Genomic DNA, 19,033 nt, shown 5'->3' on the forward strand with positions numbered 1-19,033 from the left:
GTTACTGTTAAGAAATTGTTTAGAATAGGATATTACGTAATCTGATGGTAACAGAGTACAATCATATTTCATGAACAAACAATTACTAATTGGATTCAAAAAAATGAATAAATACAAGCGTTTTAGAGGGTGATGGAAATATAACGCGCTTCAACAACAATTCTTATCCAAGAACCCCACATTATTTGCCGACTCTACTCAAACTTGAAGCCGTTGGCCAACTGAACATAGTAAAAAAAGGTAGGCAACAGCTACAGAATATTCTAAAATGTGCTTAGTACTTGATATTTACATAGTAGGAAAAATGAAGGTGAAAATGATTTAATTTTTTTTAAAAAAAGAACTATTGAACATTAGGTGTTACAGTAATGAATGCCTCTACAACTTCTACTTTGGATTTCTGTAGTTCTATTTCTCCCACCTCGAGTTATCCAAAATACTATCATCTCTATGTCAATCAATCTTTGATCTATGCTAGATTACCGTAGTGAGAACATGTGATGGATCGATCGAGAGAGGAGGAGGGAAATGGGGTAAAAAGTTAATGTTGAAATATATGCTGTGAACATACCATCATGACTGCCAGAACAGCTCAAAATCGTTACTATACAAGAACCGGTCTTGAATTTCCAGATTGGCAACATGCCAATTAATGAGTTGAGACTGGAATAATTTACATAAAACCAATCCAGCTGGGAAAATCCACCATTCACTTTCATCCCTGCATGCATGCATCCCCAGACAAAGTAAAGTAAGATTTTCCAAAATAAGCAGACTCTTAACCAAAAGTTAAACCAGACACTTACATGATACTCCATGGCTGAATGCTCGGGTGTCTTTTACTGGAAGACGATTGAGAGTTGTAGTGTATATATCCACAAAGAAATGCAACAACCTAATTACAAATAACACAAGATCCCCAATTAAAAGCAGTGATAAATGGAAAGGTCCATAGGGCCGAAAAATAAATACTAGATTGAAGGATCAAATATACCAAAACCAGCTGAAATTCGATAGATTACTCACAACATTTATGAAGGATGTAAGATTCCACAGAGCATAAAGACGTGCAAGGCCTGCAGAACGCCTTGGTCCATGACTAAAGAGAGCATTAATTCCGACAGGAAATGGGAGAAGAATGCCAAAAGGTAATATAAACAACACAAAGAAGACATCAACCAAAGAAATTGAATACAGCTGAAGCAGAGTAAGTAATACTAAACTAAAATCTCCTAGAAGCAACATTGAGATTACTAAACCAACAAGGTCCTGCAGTCAACATATGAGAAAAAACAAAGAAATCAGTCATCAGATGAGGCAGCCACACGAATTAGAAATTTTAGTCTACCAAATCAGTAAAAACAATCAATACTAGAAATACCTGATGGCCAACAGGTTTTGTATTCTGAAGTATAAAAGAGAGAAGATAAAAGATATCTCTCTTCTCGTCAAGCATTTGCAAATTGTTTACATCTAAAGCAGCTCCGTGCATTTGTCGCCTCATATAATTGTCCTCAGTTCTTCCACTAGGGCTTAACTGAGCTCTGCTTCTGGCAAACCCAAAAGGATGTTCCTTTTTAACACTCTGAACCCTGGAGACCAAAAATTATATAAACAGAGTATCAAGCAAGTATCATACCATCAAAATCATATCACATTCCTCTAAAATATATAAAAGATTACCTTGATCTTTCCTCAGTTCTTAAAGCTCCATCAGCACTTCCTCCAATGGCTGGACTATTCTCAAGAGCATATACCATAAGTCCATAGTGGCAATAGCCACTACTTGTAGCCTGAAACCAGGCAAGGTCAACTCGCACACCATGGACACTCAATGCAGGATTGGCATGAGTCTCAAGCCATCTGAGGACAGGTCGAAATGTTACTCTTAGTCGCCCACGGCGAACCAACCGCAGTTGTGCATTCAGCCCAGCAACCAATCTATACCAGGTTGTAGGTTGAACTGACTGCAAACATCATTAAAAGTATGCATGTAATTAAATTCATTAGAATGGAACAGAACAAGGCACATTTCTTAAGTGAATCCGTGCATAAAATAGAGTTCCCCAAAATAAACAAACAAACCTGACTCATAAGGCTGGTAAGGATATTATCATTGTGAAGGGAGAATGGAACCATATAGCTTCCATCACCTCCAAAAGGCAATGACATTGGGAACCTTTCATGTAATCGAGGAGGAAGGTCTATCCTCTTTTCATCCCCACCAAGAAAGAAGTCCACATATGCCAGCATCAAGTCAGTAGTTGCATTAACCTATATTATTTGATAGGTCAGTTAACATTATGACAGCATTAAATACTGAAACCTGTTTAGGTTTCAATTAATGAAAAGTTGAGAATTCTTAATTGGTTGGTCTAAATAGGCCCCAGACAGTGGAACAAAGTATGCCAAAATCTACAGTGAGGTAGGTAAGCTATCTTACAAATAAAAAGAAACCACTCTTTCGTTCAAAATTACAACATACATTACCCTGGAAAGGAAAAATATAAAGAAATTTTTATCTCCCACTAGCTATCAACATGTCAAATAGTTTTGAATTAATGATGTTATCATGTAACCTGTCTATCTATAAAAAATAAGTGATAATAATACAATCAAACGTAATGTGTAATGCAATAAACTGACATCTGATGACATATCACTGCTGATCATTAACTACAGCAATACAACTAACCATGTCTTAAATAATAAATAAAAGAACTGATCATTCAGTACGTATCTAGTTATACATATTTAACGAACTCAACAGTTACATTGGATCAAATGAATGTAACTTAAAAAAAGATCAAGAGATGCACCTAAACCAACACAATTCAGTAGCAAATCAATCGTATATCAATATTTCACTCTTCACAAGCTCAACAATTATATGAACAGGTCCAAACCTTGATCCCTTCATAGAGGGCTCGTGATCGACAAGAACGAAGGCAAGCATGATCATACTCTGATCGAACAAACTCACGTAAACGTTGCAACTTCAATCTCCTGCGCCACTGTTGCCAGGACCATGCAAGCGGGTAAGCAAGAACAGAAAGAACACTATATATTGCTCCCTCCCACCATTGATAAGCAGCTATAGCATTAATGGCATCCACAAATGTATTGAATTCACTCTCATAACTGCCATGTCAAGTGTTGGAAAATCTCCATCTCAATATCATAACCAAATAACACAGTTTACAAGTAAAAGAACTGAAATCTTCCAATTTAACCATGGAATCTATATAATGATCAAACAGAAGAATGCTTTGCTTACACAACATCCATTATTTGCTCTGAAGCTGTATGTGGCAGATGCCAGGGTTCACTGAAAGTATTAGGTCCCATAAAGTACATTCTGTGAACATGACTCTGGGATTCCTCAACTCTATTAGTCTCCAACACCTATGCAACACGTTGTCATCATGCCAATAATAAAAAATCTTAATAAAATCAAAATAGTTACTATTAAGGGGCACGCTAATATTAAATTCGCAAATGTCAGAATATGGAAACTAAAAAGGAACCACATGGTTTGAGAATAAACCTCATTTAGTGACTCAAGGAAAGGAAAGGAGTGATCTATTTGAGAACCATGTTGGGTGGGTGCTGGGCCAGGTAATTCATCAACCCCAACAAATTTCATTCTTGCAACACTGAGCACCAGTGCCAACAAAATCAAGAGACCCGTAAGAAAAAGACCAAATAACCAAGGCCCACCAAATGTGTAAATTAACTCTTCAAGAGCAGTATAGCAGTCAGGCATATGATATCTGTCCGAAACACATTGGTAGGGGCAAGGGGTTTCAGTAATACCACCTGGAAAAAAGGACAAGATGGAAAATTATGCATTCATGCACCCGAGATTAAAATAAAATGGGTATTTTTTAGATAAATACTATCAAGAAAGGAGGTCACATTATACCATTTTCCATCAAGAATGAGGGATAAAAATAAAAAATGAAAGACAGTCCACAAATCATTCAACTTGCACAACAAATACTTCAAACTAAACGAGAGTAAAATCCTTTGAATGTCTCTGCTATGTAATGATCCATTAAATAATAAAATCTACCTCGGACTGAAATATAAACAGCGCGATGAGGAAGGTCATTAACCGGACAATGGCGACAAAGTGATTTATCAGATCCAGTAGTATTTTTGTAAGTCCCAGCAGGACATTCCTGGAGGCAAGCAAGAAATATAAAAGCCTATGAGTATAAACTTTAGAAGTACAAGCATCAGCAAGTCATCAAAAACGGAAAGCAAGAAAGTAGCAATAGTAGACATGAGACAAAAAGGGAAAACAGAGCTTCTATTATGTTGAGTAACCCATCCAGTAATGTCAAAGCAGTGGTCAGTCCGGGTTCATATGAAGCTGGAATCCAGTCAAATGGTTCACCAGCACCCAGATAGCCTCACCAATTTTGATGTAGCCAAATCAGAATAGGATCAGGCAAAACATGATGAACCAAAACCTTGCAACTATGACATTGCAACAAAACAAACTTAAATGTTTTCATCATTTATACATTAGTAGCCACAGTTTGCATGTAACTTAAATGGACACTGGGTTCTACTAAGCTGAGTTGAAGCCAAAACTAAGGTTGACGTCTTTAATTGAAAATCTGCAGCAAATCCAGCACTTTCAACTACCAATATGCCATTAGAGTTCATTATTAGAATATTTAAAGTTTCTAGTCTTGCATTTTGTTTATAGTTACACAGAATCCTTTCAACACCAACACCAATTTAGTATCATAACACCCTTAACCTTTTTTAAGACATTCTTTTTTTCCAGCCTTATGTACAGCTTCAAAGCAGCACTGAGCTAGAAATAGTAAAAAATATACTATATATTTTGGCACAGAAGAAAGATTGAGAAAAGAAAAGACAATATATCAGCCCACAAAGCCTTACAAAACTGCAAAGGTAAAAATTCCACAAAGTAACAAATTGTAAGAGTCTTGTGCAATGCTAAAGCTTTGTAAATGAAATGACTTCAATGAATTTTTTCAACAAAATAAAAAGGCCATGTAATATCTGATGATGAGTGGAATACATAAATATTGAAACATCTGCAGATTTTTGGGGGTGACATGTATATATAATCAGAAACTTGACATATTTTCATTAATAATCAAAATTGGCCCTCTAAATAATGATCAGCTTCCCTTAAGATTTTAGTACATCATTGCCAGAAATAGACTCAAAATACCTGACTCTTGTCAACCCAGCACCGTCATATTGAGGTCACAGTATAAATATCATAAAACACAACGGCAACAAGTGTCACCCACTTATTCTCCATAGATGTTTTAACCATTACATGTTTCTTCTATGTCTACTATAACTTGGCACATTAATAATATCCTTTCAAGTATAATTCCCACAAAGGTTTAACCAACCACCATATCAAGGCTGGAAAAAAATAATGCATAACCTAAATGGTGATGATGATGACCATTATGATAAAACTCCTGGCCCTCCACATACATTTACCATTAAAAATAACAGATTTACACAAACTACCAGTTCACAGAAATGCAGAATAAGGTCACACATCCAATAAATATGGAAAAACCCATGATCAAAAAGCTAGCTAGAGCACATAAATAATAATTGGAGGCATGCGGAAAGAAATTATACCTCACAAAAGGTACCGTACAACCCTTTAGGGCAATCCTTCCCAGTTATTGTCCCATTTGCTCCAGAGCCACCCTGGCCCTCACCCTTTCCTCCCCTATCATAATTAAGAAAAAATTATAAAGTCCTGAAATTTCCATTATAACACGAACAAAAGGCGAAAAGGCAGAAACTGAAATGAAATAGGGACAGAAAATAGAAACTTCAATGAAAGAAAAGTTGATAAATTAAAGATTGAAATGGATTTTATTTAAAGATTTTTATAATGCCAGTTTATTAGAAATCATCCTAGATATGACTTTCAAAACAATTATCACAAAAGTAAACAATGAAATCATACATGGCAATTCATGATTGAATGATTGTAAGAAATCTTCACATTGTTACACTATTCCAATTAAATTATTGAAATATACAAGCTAAAAATTATTAAGTTTAAAACACCAAAGCAAACAATAAATAAAAAAGCCATCTTCTAATTACAACCCTCACACCCAAGAAAAAGAAAGACATTGGCCAAAAGGGATTAACAGAAAAAGTTTGCTACAAATCCACAGACCTCAAACGTTTCAAGATCTGAAATGAGTGATGACCACTGGGAGTGTCTTATGCTAGAGCAGTCTTTTAGAGACCAATTTAAAGGGTTTAACAAGAGTAGAAAGGCCAAAAGTGATAATTGGCAATTATCAAGTGGAGCAGGGTGTTTTATTGCCCTTAAATAATTGGGAAAGGGTTTATGTTCTTATCTTCTCTCATGAGTTCTTCCCAAGGCTGTTTCAAGTAGCATCCACTGGCTTCCCATTGTTCCTTTATATATTTTTGCTTCTTTTTTATTTTAAAACTTTTTCCAGATCTTGAGGATGCCTTATCCTCTTTGATCATACTTCATTTTCTAACAGAGAAACAAAAAAAAAAATAGTAGTTAACTGGCTTCTCATTATATTATTTTCTGCATCTATGCCCACCTATGAAGCCTGTACCAAGATGATAGGGAAAGAAAAACTATAAAAGTATACTCCTTCGAAGATACAGAGAAACAATAGATATAAAATAAACAAAAAAAATGGAACCAAAAAAACATCAATGGCAATTAAAAGCTATTTAAGAAATAGCAAAGATAACATCAGATACTGGTGACAACTTATTTTTGGTTAAAAATACAGCTACGTTGACTGAAAAAAATAACAGACTACATGCTCAACAATTATGCAAAATCAGAACAAAAATAATATTGATGAGTTGCAGCAAAAACTTGAAATAGAAATACCTGGTCTGAATGCCGCCTTTCACGCTAGCAATTGGCTGATAAACATCACCAGTGGGAATGTCAGACCAATGAAAATGAATTCTTCCACCACCCCCACCACCACTTCCATTAAAACTGCTATAGCCCCCCATAATAGAAAGCTCAGCTGATTGCCCAATGGTAAGTGTATGGAGAAACAATAGTATAGTGCCACCAGATCCTCCCCCAGGACCTCCAGTAAAATTGTCAAATCTTGCAAAACCTTCATTTGTGATTACCGGTTCAAAATTCTCTCCATCAGCTTTTACAGAACCTTCAATGGACAAACTCGACAAAGGATGTTCTAATGATCCAACAACTGCTTAACAGATAATACAACACAAGAATACGAATAAAAGAATAAATTTAGTGGCAATCAACATTTTCATTATTCATAAAGAAACATTAACTAGCCCAAACATAAACTTTGGCTTACCTATGATACCACCTCCAGCTGTGATATAAGTAGAGTTGCCACTTCCACTTCCACTACCAAGTTCACAGGGCAGGTTTGCATCCCCATATGAACTGCCACCTTCAACATGATAATCATTATACCATGCATCCCCACCATTACCACCATGCCCACCACCACTGCCAATACCGTTACTTAGAATATTTCCATGGCCCAAACCACTAGTACAGCCTGCAAATTTTTTTACACAATCAATTTAGAAAATCCAGATACTAGAAGTCAAAAGTGACAACCACCACACACACAACAAATAAGCATACCCATTCCAGAGGCGGATATTATGCCAGAAGATTCAACACTTATGGTCCTGGCCCGGTGGAAATGAACAACAGAACCTTCTATAAGGCCTTCAACAAGGATATCCTCGACTCTGCAGATCTAGAAAGGTAACATACAGAATTTTCAAGTTTCAAATGTAGATATATAAGCACAACCAAATGTATTACACCATCAATACTTCATAAAGCACCTGAAGTGTGAAAGACAGGGAAGAGTTCACATTGCAATCTTCAGGGGGGTGAAGTAATTCATAGGGGCAATCTTCATTGTCACAGTAAAGCTTTGGAGTACTGTCAATCATAAAAGTATGGAAATTTAGCAGAACTACACACAAAAAGTGTAGAATGAGAATATTTTGACAACATCCAAACATACACATCATCAGTTGTTGCATTCTTCAATGGACCACGCAAGACAGATCCAGGCCCAACCTATAAAAAATGTAAAAAAAAAACTCAATATGTAGAGCTAAGGCCAAATAATGCTCAACCAAAACATATGCACAAAAAGTATTATCATCATTGGTTAATGTCCAAAAACTACCAAGTTAGGTTTCATTTAAAAGATGGAATTAACAAGAATCAACCAAAAGCATCAGAAGAGTGCAACTGCGCCACCAAAAGAATGGCACAAGGGACAAAAAAACAGTCCATTGCACCCCAAATAAAGCCCAAAAGCATCAGAAGAGTGCAACTGCGCCACCAAAAGAATGGCACAAGGGACAAAAAACAGTCCATTGCACCCCAAATAAAGCCCAAGATCTTGACATGGTGTAAAGAGACATGATATCCGTGCTCAGTAGTCATAATGATATTTTCCTCAGACAGTTTCTGCATTCATCTTATTTTTAACATAACAGAAAAAAGAAGTTTCTTTGGATTAGCGATAGAAATTTTAGAAGGTGTATAACTAGGTTACAAATGATAAATGTTAATTGAAGGGATATACCATCATTTTTCTGTTCAAGTGCATTATGTTTTAGACCCAAAGGAAAACTTCATATTATTTGATTCTACTACTAACAATGTAAAGGTATTTAACAACTGGAAAATATTAGGATGTGTTTCCAATGTTTTCTAAATAAATAAAAATAGCACACAACTAACCACTAATCTACAGAAAAAACGCCCTACAGTTTTAGCCACTAAAAATAAGAAAGAATAAGAAACGTGTTACAAATTAATTTGAAAAGATTAGTGAAAAAAAAAAAGTTAGTCTAGTGGAAAAGAAATGAGATCTCCTAATTAATAAATAAAGACAGATCAGATGGGGAAATCGAGTGTTTAAAAGGCAGTAAAATTACAAAGATAGGTGGTGAAAATAAACAATGTCTTACATGAATACTATAAAATAGGGATAAAACCAAACGCTGTGCTTCAATCCAATCTCCTGGTCCTGATAAATTAAGTAGACCCTGTCCATGAACTCCAAGGTTTGCATTAGAATGTATCACAGAAGCCCCCTGTTAATGAAACCCCCAATGAGTCAAATGTGAAGATCATACATGCAATAATTTTATTCATTCAAGGAGTGGTTAAATACCCTGAGAACAATCAAATTACTAGCCTCAAGTAAAGAAGTTTCCACAGTCACATCTTCCCCACCATCTATGAGCATTTTTGAGTTCCACATCAAGAACATTTTTACAGACATGCGTAGAGCTCCATAAACCTTTTTCATAAAATTTTAAGTGTAAACATCAGCAAACAATATTGTAACATTGACTATTGGCAAAATAAAAAATTAGTGCTGCCTATATGATATGCTCATTATGTTTACTAGCTCTACAGCACAGTTCAAAGATGGAACATATACAGGAACTCATTCCAATTACCTTCATTACAGAATCACTCATCAACAGTTCTTCAGCTAATAACTCAAACTCTGATGTTGCGTAGTGTCGTAGACCAAAGCTCAACACCCCACCCTGCAAGATACTTATTTGTCCTTGCACCTATATAATGAATAAAAAGAAAAGAAAGTTGTACAGATGTCCTTCACATACCAAACATTTTTTTTCAAACAGATTAAAATTAAAAGGTCACAAAGATCATGATATGAAGAAGGGATGACAAGGAGGAAACTTGTCATTTTTTTAAAAAAGAACTTACTAGAAACAAAAGCAAATAAAAATAGAAAATCTTTCATAAAAAATTAATAAAGAGACAGAGGCGTCCTCAAAGAAGCAGCCAACCCAGAATACTAACAGGAAGTCGATTATCTTTTACATTGTATATCTACTCAAGACATCGACCCTCCCCCTAAATACATTAGAATTTAGAAGATTATATATATAATTTACATTAACATCAAGAAAACTTCTTATCTATTAAAAATATAAGTCAAGATCAAGGGGAACAACCGGTATGGATTTCAATGACCAACAATTAACTAAACATGCCAATATAAGCAAAATATATATCAAGCAAACGGAATAAAGGCATATGAAAACCAAACCCAGAAATTATTGTCTTTGATTCTTCAATGTTTTAATCTTCGACAATATTGTCAGTGGGAGTTACTCAGTTTGCTTAAGTGGTTAATTAAAAATATCCGTACCAACTATCAAAGAGATGTTTTTCAGCACTTGGGTTCTTTGAGGGAGACAACTTTAGCAAGAACAATCAGGACAATATAAAATACAAAAACCCATGCATCATTCAGGACATAGAATGAAAAATGGGATGTCAGAATTTTTCAGTTATCTTTTCAGAAAAGTTCCTCGCTTAATCAGATATTGAGTTGTATTAGGGGTACCCAAAAGTGACTGCATATGCTCATCTTGAGTTTACTAATGAACTTCTAAATGGATATAAAAAATTGAGGATACAAGCAAAACAAAAGGGGGGAGAGAATGTCAGGTGTCAGCAAACAAGAGAAGAAAAGGAGTTGATTAACAGAATATTGGCATTGGGATTATCCAACTAATGTGATATTCATTTGACAAACCTGTACACGACTCCAAAGCAATGGAACTGTGGCCCTGGCCTTATTTCGAACATAAACATTAGTCCAAAGGGGTTGATTTGGAAACTCCAAGAGAAGAGTCTCTGTATCGGTTGTCATGTTATAGTTATCAACTATAAGACTTCGAGGGACTGCATCATAAAGAGTCCCAGCAGCACCTGCATTTCCGGGACAGCCAAGGCTCTTACCACCTGAAATAAGAAATCAATCGTGCACTGCAGTCAGTGTAACCGATGATAAGTTTGGAGTCCCAACAAGCTAACACAACAACAAAGTCATAATGGTAATTTCAAGCAACTGACTGTAAGCCAAAGGTATTTAACTAATTAAATATCACTTACCCTACCTACCAGTGTTGGCCAAAAAGTAGGTTCTAGGTTGATAAATAGTTGATCATCAAATCATATTAGCCAACTCAAGTGAAACTTAATTCTAGAGGGCAACCTAAGTTTTATTTCAAAAGGCTGAAAAATGTTAGCTTTGATTTCTAAAACATTTTCCTTATCACCCATTAACAAATCAACGACAGAGAGTGGCATGCAACTCAATGCTCCCTATATTAATGTTCATATATATTTATTTACTACAAAAGGTTAAGCATATATTAATGTTAAGCATATATAATATAACAGCTAACCAATGCACAAACTAAAAATCTCACCATGCACATATATTTTAGGCTCATCATGCCTGCTGAACACATCAACTGAAACCCTGCCACCTCCACCACCAGCAAAGCCGTTACCTCCACAAGCAGTTATAATCCCACTGCCAATCCTGATCATTTCCAGAAAAAAAAAAAAAAACATATCAATGAAACAGCATAAAAACTAGATTCACATTTCAACTAAAATCTAGCACGAAACAAATTATTAACATTCCATTATTGGCATGTAGCTGTACACATCAAGGAATGTAAGGGACTATGGAGAAAATATCCTTCTGCTGGATATTTTATATTTTACATATGTACATTCACCAGCTCACTTTGGTATTAAGCTTCAGAATGTTTCTTACCAAAATACAAGTTATAGTTGGTAATTTGAACACATACCATGAAATTAATTGTGATGCTGATATTAGACTTAGAAAACCACATCTCAAATGCAGCATCACGGAAACATATAAATGTTTACAAAGAATCTCAGATACAAGATTTCAGAGAAACAAATATAGCAACTTGTCATATAACGCATGTCCCTCATATATGCTTATGTAAAAGGGGAAAAAAGACAAAAAAAAAATATTACATTCTGTAAGCCTTGATGTAAATGCTGCCTCCAGAGCCACCTCCACCCTTTGTCCCTCCATCACCCCCATCAGCCAAAACACTCGCATTCATCTCAACAATTTGATGAAGAGTCAACCTCACAAGCCCCCCTCCCAACCCACCATAGTCCCTCTCCTTGGTCGTCGACCCCCCACGGCTCCCAAAACTGTAAGGGTTCTGCAGCGAGGCCCAGGAATACGCATCCCCTCCCCAGACGTCCTCCGGAAGCTTCGTCATGTCGACAAGACAGCTGGCACCCCTCCCGCCGTGACCCCCACCACCGCCCTCAACCCCCTGCGGAGTGCCGCTAGTCTGCGACGGAGGCTGTCCCGCCATACCCGTCGTGTTCACCACCGACTTATTCCCAAAACCACCATTCTCAGCCTCCAACTCAAAAGCCCCGGTCACAATCGACGAGTTGCTACCTAAACTAAAGTTACCAGTGACATTAACGGTTACCATGCACCCGGGAATCTCGCAGTGGAACCTCACCCCAGGGAGGATGATAAAATTGCCCTTCCCTGCTATGTACACGTCCCGAGTGAGGTTCACGTCGCTCACGATCTTGCACGTCGTGTCCAGAGTCCCGACTCCGCCGAGATCGTCCACGCATGACACCGACGGCGGATGCGGTGGCGGAGGCGGCGGAGCGGGCGGCGAGTAGTCCTGATGGAAGAGGTTCCAATCCAAATCAGTCACCGAAAGTTCATGCTCCGACTCCGATTCGCCACTCGCGAAGACGGCGACGACGACGGCGAAGATAGCGAGGAATCGGAGGCGCCGGAAACGAAATCGAGCCATTCACCGGCGGCGTCAGGAGTCATCACATTGAAGGAACTGAGATTCGGATTTACGAAGTGAAATTTGATTCAGAAACCAATGCAATGACCCATCGCGGTCACCACCAATTGAAAAATAACAACAATATTAAAAAACCCTAGTCTATCTCTCTCTGCGTGCTGAAATTCAATTCAATCTCACTGGAAAAAAAAACCCTAGAAATCTCTCGGAGACGCGGGGAGAAGAAAGATCGAATGCGAAATGGAGAGAAGAAGCACGATGGGGAAGAGACAGCTTTATTTAATTCTGGTGGTAAAGGAGAGGGGGGTGTCACGATGCGGTGAGGTTCATGTGAACCCCTCTGGTTTTCAATCTGGACCTTTATTTTTTCCCACGTGGGCGAATCTTATTGGGCGAGTGTTTGTTATTACCTTGGAGGCTAGCGTTGGGGATGTTATCTCGGTTTACCGAACCTCACGCCGATTTAAAGGAGCGTCAGACACACACCCCTAATTAATGAAAATAATTAACGGACGAAACCCATGTGGAATGTGCAAGTGAAAAGCGACAATAAGGGTAGGTTACTGCTTGCGTAGAGGTTACGCGCGCGTGGAGAAACGCCGCCAGAGCGACGGCGCCACCGCGGAGTGGAGGTGGAAATCATGAACGGAGGGTTGGTTTCAGCCGTTTTGGCTTTTGCTTTGGTTTTAGCAACTATCATCGCTTATAAATTACTATTATTATTATTATTATTATTATTATTATATTATTATTGTTGGTGATGGATACTGAAAAATAAAAACATACACGCGTGCGTACGTGCATTTGCATGTACCAAGACACTCGCGAAGAACCTTACTGCTGTTAAAACACTGTTAGATAAATATATTTACATTTGTTTCGATCATAAATTTCTTCTAGAAGAAAATAATTCAAATTAATTTTCTATAAGAAAAATTAATGTGTGCAAGAACTTCTACTAGGACCAACTCGCTTGAGTTCATTCCTACACTAAAAAATGTAAAACAATGAGACATACAAATAGTTCTATTTTTTAATAATTTAAAACGAAAAATTAGAATAATCATTATCTACAGAGAAACTTTACTATTACGTAAATAATTACATGTGACATGTTATGTCCCAAAATAAACCAAAGAAAATTTAACAATTTTAACTCGTGTTTACCGGTGAAACTAAAATAAATTAATAATAAAAAACATTTATTTAAAATCTCTATTGGTATATTTTCTAATTGATTTATCAAATTTTTTATTTATTTAAATTAAAACCGTGATAATAACTCACTTCCTACTATTAACTGAAACTAATTGAAAAACATAAATAAAACGTTATGAATCTTTAAATCATTTATTTGGGGTTATAATTATCACTAAAAACTATTATTTGTCGTACAATATTTTAATTTAGCTATTGTTTTCTTTCTCGCTCCACTTCTTTTACAATTTATGTGTGATTTATCGATTGAAAGAAAATGTGTTTCTAACATCTATATTTTATCTGTGTAAAACATTTTTTAGATTTGAATTGAACTGTTTGCGTTTCATTTCAATCTTTTTAGTTTTGATTGTACTCTTTTGATTCAATAATCTACTTCAATACCAGCGGTTTTCTTTTTGTAAGTGTTTTTTAAAGTTGTTTATATAAACAATGTTTTTGTATAAGCAATCACAAATATATTTCAACGCAAAAGAGTTGTGGTTGAAGTTAATTAGTTATCTTAAAAACACTTTATACAATTTTAAAGACAAAAATGAATTATTTTTAAAAAAATCACATTGTACTATTGAATTTTACCTTTTTTTTTATGGGCTTGTGAAATTTTTATACTTTATCTATCTAAATAAATATGTTTGGATAATATGATCAAAATAATATTTTGGTTGAAATTTTAAAGAATTATCAACTTCAATTTGATATTCGTAGAAAGTGTTTTTTATTGCAGAATCAATTACTTTCCAGTAACACAAAATGTATTAACAACGACTATTTATCTAATGTGTTTTTATGGTTAATCGTTATCATTTAAAACACGAAACTTTTTTAAATTAACTTTATTTATGAATCGACTATTTGTAATAATTACATTTTTAAATAAAAGTAACATTCTTAAATAAAGTAAAAAATCACATAAAAAGAGTAAAATTTGGTGACTTAATTTTTTTTTTTTTAAGAAATATTGTCACTTCCAAACATAATTTATTTCCAAACATAATCTATTGTAACTTTTATATAATCGATTATCATTAAAAAAATAATTTCTTATAATAGAATAACTACATTAAAATAAAGAATTGTAAAGTTTATTTTAGTTATATTTTAAAAAATATTTTTTATTTAAAAATATTTTTTATAAATTATATTTTAAATATTTTAATCTATAAAATATTTATTATACTACATCAATCAAATCTTTTCACTTATTTATAGTCTTTTATCCTAAATCCAAACAACATCCATTTTCACTTTCTTTTCTTTCATTTTCTTTCTTTTCCACTTTCTTAAATTCACTACTAAATCCAAACACACATTAACTAACATGATGATAATAATATTAAAATTAGAAGTATTGATTATTTAGTCAATGATTTTTTAATTTTTATATGTATTTTTGGAACCTAAGAATATTATGTAATAATATATATATATATATATATATATATATATATATATATATATTATAGTCAATGTTTTATATTCAATTTTAATCTTATAACAACTCCAATGCCACTATTTTAATCTCATAATTCCTCGTGTAATTCCAGAGCTATTATTTAACTCCTGTTATCTATTCAACATTTTTCTTTTCAAAATATGGAATGCCAACCAAGCCCCTTTTCCCCCTAATAACCATGTATTTGATAGGTTGGACAAAAAATTGCTCAGTTTTTTACATTTTTATTAGATTAAAATAGATATAAACTTTATTTTTTATAGTTATATTATTTTTATAAATAATTAAAAAAATATATATAATTATATATATATAATTTTATAGAAATAATATTAAAATTTATATAACTGTTATTCTTAAAAAGAAAAGTTATTTAATTATTTTAAAATTAAAAAAATTATTCAATTATTTATTTTATTAAATTAATTAATTAATTATTTTTTATAGATAGTTATTTTAGTTTTAAAAACGGTTACTCAAAAGTAAGAATTTATGTATATGAAGATTTTTCTTTACTAATGTTATTGGAGGTAGTTTTTTTTATATAGATGTTATTTTAGTTTAAAAAATGGTCATTCAAATAAAATAATTGTCTTTCAAATAAAATAATTTTCTTTATTAAATGCTATAGAAATTTAAATAAATATAAATAATTTTTTACACAATTTTTTCTTAGTAATTTTTTTTCATATAAGTAATTATTTTAGTTTAAGAAACGGTTAGTCAAAGATAAAACCGTAATAATTTGTGTACACCAACTAGACAAATCCTGTTTATTAATGTGTTGGTAGTTTTTTTAATATAAGTAGTTATTTATTTTTAAAAAAAAATAAGTATTCAAGGATAAAACTGGAAGAAACCGTAAAAAGTGAAAGAAAAAAAAAACACAAATCCTACCTTTCTCTCTTCCTTTCTCTTTTCATTTATCTTCCATATCTCATTTATTCAAAAATCTGATCACGTCATGATGTAACTGAAGAGTCCGGATACATTTTTACTCCATCAGATTTTCAAACAAAGTATTCATTTTTACTTTAAAGATCCCTTATTTTTTATTTTTTCTCTATGATGTAGTCATCAATCTTAGTGGGACTAGTTGAGAAAAGTGTTTCTCTCAATTTAATAAAGCTCATACTAAAATTTGGTAATTTTTGGATAACTTGCTCTAGGTTCCTAAATTTTGGAGTGGTGCCCTGTTTGAGGTAGAATTTCGGGTAAGTGAAGCTAATTTTAATTTTTAATGGCACCCTAGGCTAAAAGATCTGAATGTGGAGGGGACATGATTCCAATATTCAATTTCTCTTACAAGGATGTTGTGTGTTTATATATTGTGTTGTTTGTTTAAATATTATTTAAACTTTTAGAAATATTAGATTTTGATGGTTTAGTATTAAAGTGTTGTTGTTTTTATGTTAAATAGAATTTTGAATATTGTGGATTGCATTTTGAATGATATTGTATGATGAAAATGGTATGAAATTGAATTCATACATTTGGGATAATGTATGGACAAATGTTTGTTGTGTATTAAGTATTGATAACTATGTGGTAATAAACATCTTCGAGCTTCACTAATGATCTAAGTCACATAGACTAAGTTATGGGGGAGTTCATGCACACCGTGACATATGAGATGCACAACTTGGGTTGTATTGAACTTACCCAGATTCTTTTTGTTGGATTCGTTAGTAATCTTTGGATCAAGTGTTATTTTCTAGTAGGACTTACTTAATACAAGTTTTCCGGAATACGTCAGTTGTTGTTTGTTCAATATCCTGGATGTGTAGATTCATGTGAGATTTATGTGATTTTTTTATGTTGAAATTTGAAGAAGATTGGATAATTAAGAAATTAATCCATATAATTCGGTTTTCTCTTTTGATTTAATTGTGTATATTATAAAATTTTATTTTTACTAGCTTACCCTTATTTTTCTTGTTGTGTTTGAATTGCGATGATCGTACTATGTACACAAGCAGAGGATCATACAGGTGGAGGAGAGTTTGTAAGGCTTTAGAGTTTGTTTCGAGTTATGAATTGTAAATGTTTGTATTTCTATAATTACTAATCATGCATTAAGAATGTTTTGGAAAACTCTAAGTTTGTATATAAATATGCAAAACTTGCATTATAATAATTAGAGGTATTTTTTGGATTTTAAAACAGCAACAATTTGTGTATAATAAATATAGGAACTCTCTTCGTTAATCTTATAGATAAGTTAAATAACATAAGTGAATATATCTGGAGTGAAAATATGAACCATTCTGGATAATATTATTAAGATGACTTAAATACTTTTAGTTTATGTGTTTTTATAATTAAAAATAATTATTTATTTTATAGTTTATTTGAAATTAAAAAGTAGTGTTTTTGAGTGATTTTAAATTTTGTAGAAAAAAATCAACGCAAAATATTTTATAGGACTGAAATATTTTATAAAAAAATTAAATAATTATTTCAAATTTTACAAAGATAATTTTTTTTAATAAGAATCAAAATAAAATAAAAAACCTCGTTAATTTTAATAGAATTAAAAATATACCTAAATAAAAAATTATAGAAGCAAAATAAAACTAAAAAATGTTCAATCATCGTATTCTTTTTATATGTGTATAGTTTATAAATAAAGTTTTAAGTGTATCATAATTCATATTATGTATGCACTCTCTTGGTTATCATAATTCAAAATCTATGAACTATCTTGGTCCCTGCACTTAGGTTCAACGTTATAAAGTGTCTTCAACTTTTAGTACTTACTTGCGTCTAGTTTGTCTCAAGCACTTAACTTTCTCATTAATAATCTTACAACTCATTCATTCCTAATTATCAACCTAGCCAATAATCCTTAAATCACTTCGCCAAAGCTTAGACATAATAAGATATTAAATACACGAGACCAACAACCATAGTAATTAATCGTAACAATGGATCATATCATTCCCTCTATCTTAATTATATAGGGAGAAGATGCAAGAAAAAATACACTGATAAAAAATATGTTAATAGAAGAAAATCAATAAATTCAACAAATGCATCAATAACATACAACACAAAGAAAAACACATAACAAAATAATTTTTATCCAATTAGTGTAATTTTACCTAATTATTACATAAATAAACATTTTTTTAATAGCAAGTCGTGTCAATGTGCCATGACTTTAGTGTAAAGAAGTCGTGTTATCTTGTCACGATTTTTTTAAAATTATAGTGAAGTTGGTGATTCATGCACGACTTCAATGTTGATGAAGAAGTCGTGTGGACCAACCACGATTCTTTTTTTTTACCAGCCACGACTTTGCTTAGTCTAATATTCTTTTTTTAACTTTTAGATAAGTCGTGTTAGGGTTTAACGAGTTTGGTTGGTGACAATGAAAGTTGAAGTTGTGCATGATTGTCACATTTAGTTAATTGTATATTGCACTAAAGCCGTGAAAGGTTCATATGACTTTAGTTATTTATATATTACAATGAAGTCGTGCACATTTGACACAACTTTACCTTGAACATTTAGTTGAGGTGTTCACCTGGTTCATGATGTGTTTTATTTGTTTATAACGGAATTTTTTATAATGTTGTTTTACTTTTTATGTATTTAATAATTTGTAGAAGTGTAAATTTTTGAAAATTATGA

At 33.3% G+C, this 19,033-nt stretch overlaps 1 protein-coding gene across 1 annotated transcript; it reads right to left on the reverse strand.

The window, feature by feature from the left end:
* Positions 1 to 66: 66 nt before the first annotated feature.
* LOC137820087 (uncharacterized) lies at positions 67 to 13,051 on the reverse strand. Its single transcript, XM_068623880.1, has 22 exons — positions 11,903 to 13,051; positions 11,314 to 11,429; positions 10,635 to 10,843; positions 9,520 to 9,639; positions 9,228 to 9,356; positions 9,022 to 9,147; positions 8,061 to 8,116; positions 7,876 to 7,975; positions 7,667 to 7,784; positions 7,368 to 7,577; positions 6,914 to 7,250; positions 5,650 to 5,743; positions 4,076 to 4,184; positions 3,548 to 3,819; positions 3,278 to 3,405; positions 2,907 to 3,141; positions 2,086 to 2,274; positions 1,684 to 1,967; positions 1,382 to 1,592; positions 1,027 to 1,269; positions 807 to 895; positions 67 to 721 (listed from the first exon to the last, which is right to left on the reverse strand). Exons 1-22 carry the CDS (start codon positions 12,721 to 12,723, stop codon positions 574 to 576), a joined length of 4,344 nt encoding a protein of 1,447 aa, XP_068479981.1. The 5' UTR covers positions 12,724 to 13,051; the 3' UTR covers positions 67 to 573.
* Between the last annotated feature and the right edge of the window lie 5,982 nt (positions 13,052 to 19,033).

Source organism: Phaseolus vulgaris, chromosome 9, assembly GCF_000499845.2.
Source record: "Phaseolus vulgaris cultivar G19833 chromosome 9, P. vulgaris v2.0, whole genome shotgun sequence".
NCBI lineage: Eukaryota > Viridiplantae > Streptophyta > Magnoliopsida > Fabales > Fabaceae > Phaseolus > Phaseolus vulgaris.

Coding starts and splice junctions, on each gene's coding strand:
- LOC137820087 (XM_068623880.1), bottom strand. CDS start 12,723: ATGGCTCGATTTCGTTTCCGGCGCCTCCGATTCCTCGCTATCTTCGCC. Junction 3,142..3,277: donor GAGCAAATAATGGATGTTGT/GTAAGCAAAGCA, acceptor TTGACATGGCAG/TTATGAGAGTGAATTCAATA. Junction 722..806: donor ATTCAGCCATGGAGTATCAT/GTAAGTGTCTGG, acceptor GCATGCATGCAG/GGATGAAAGTGAATGGTGGA.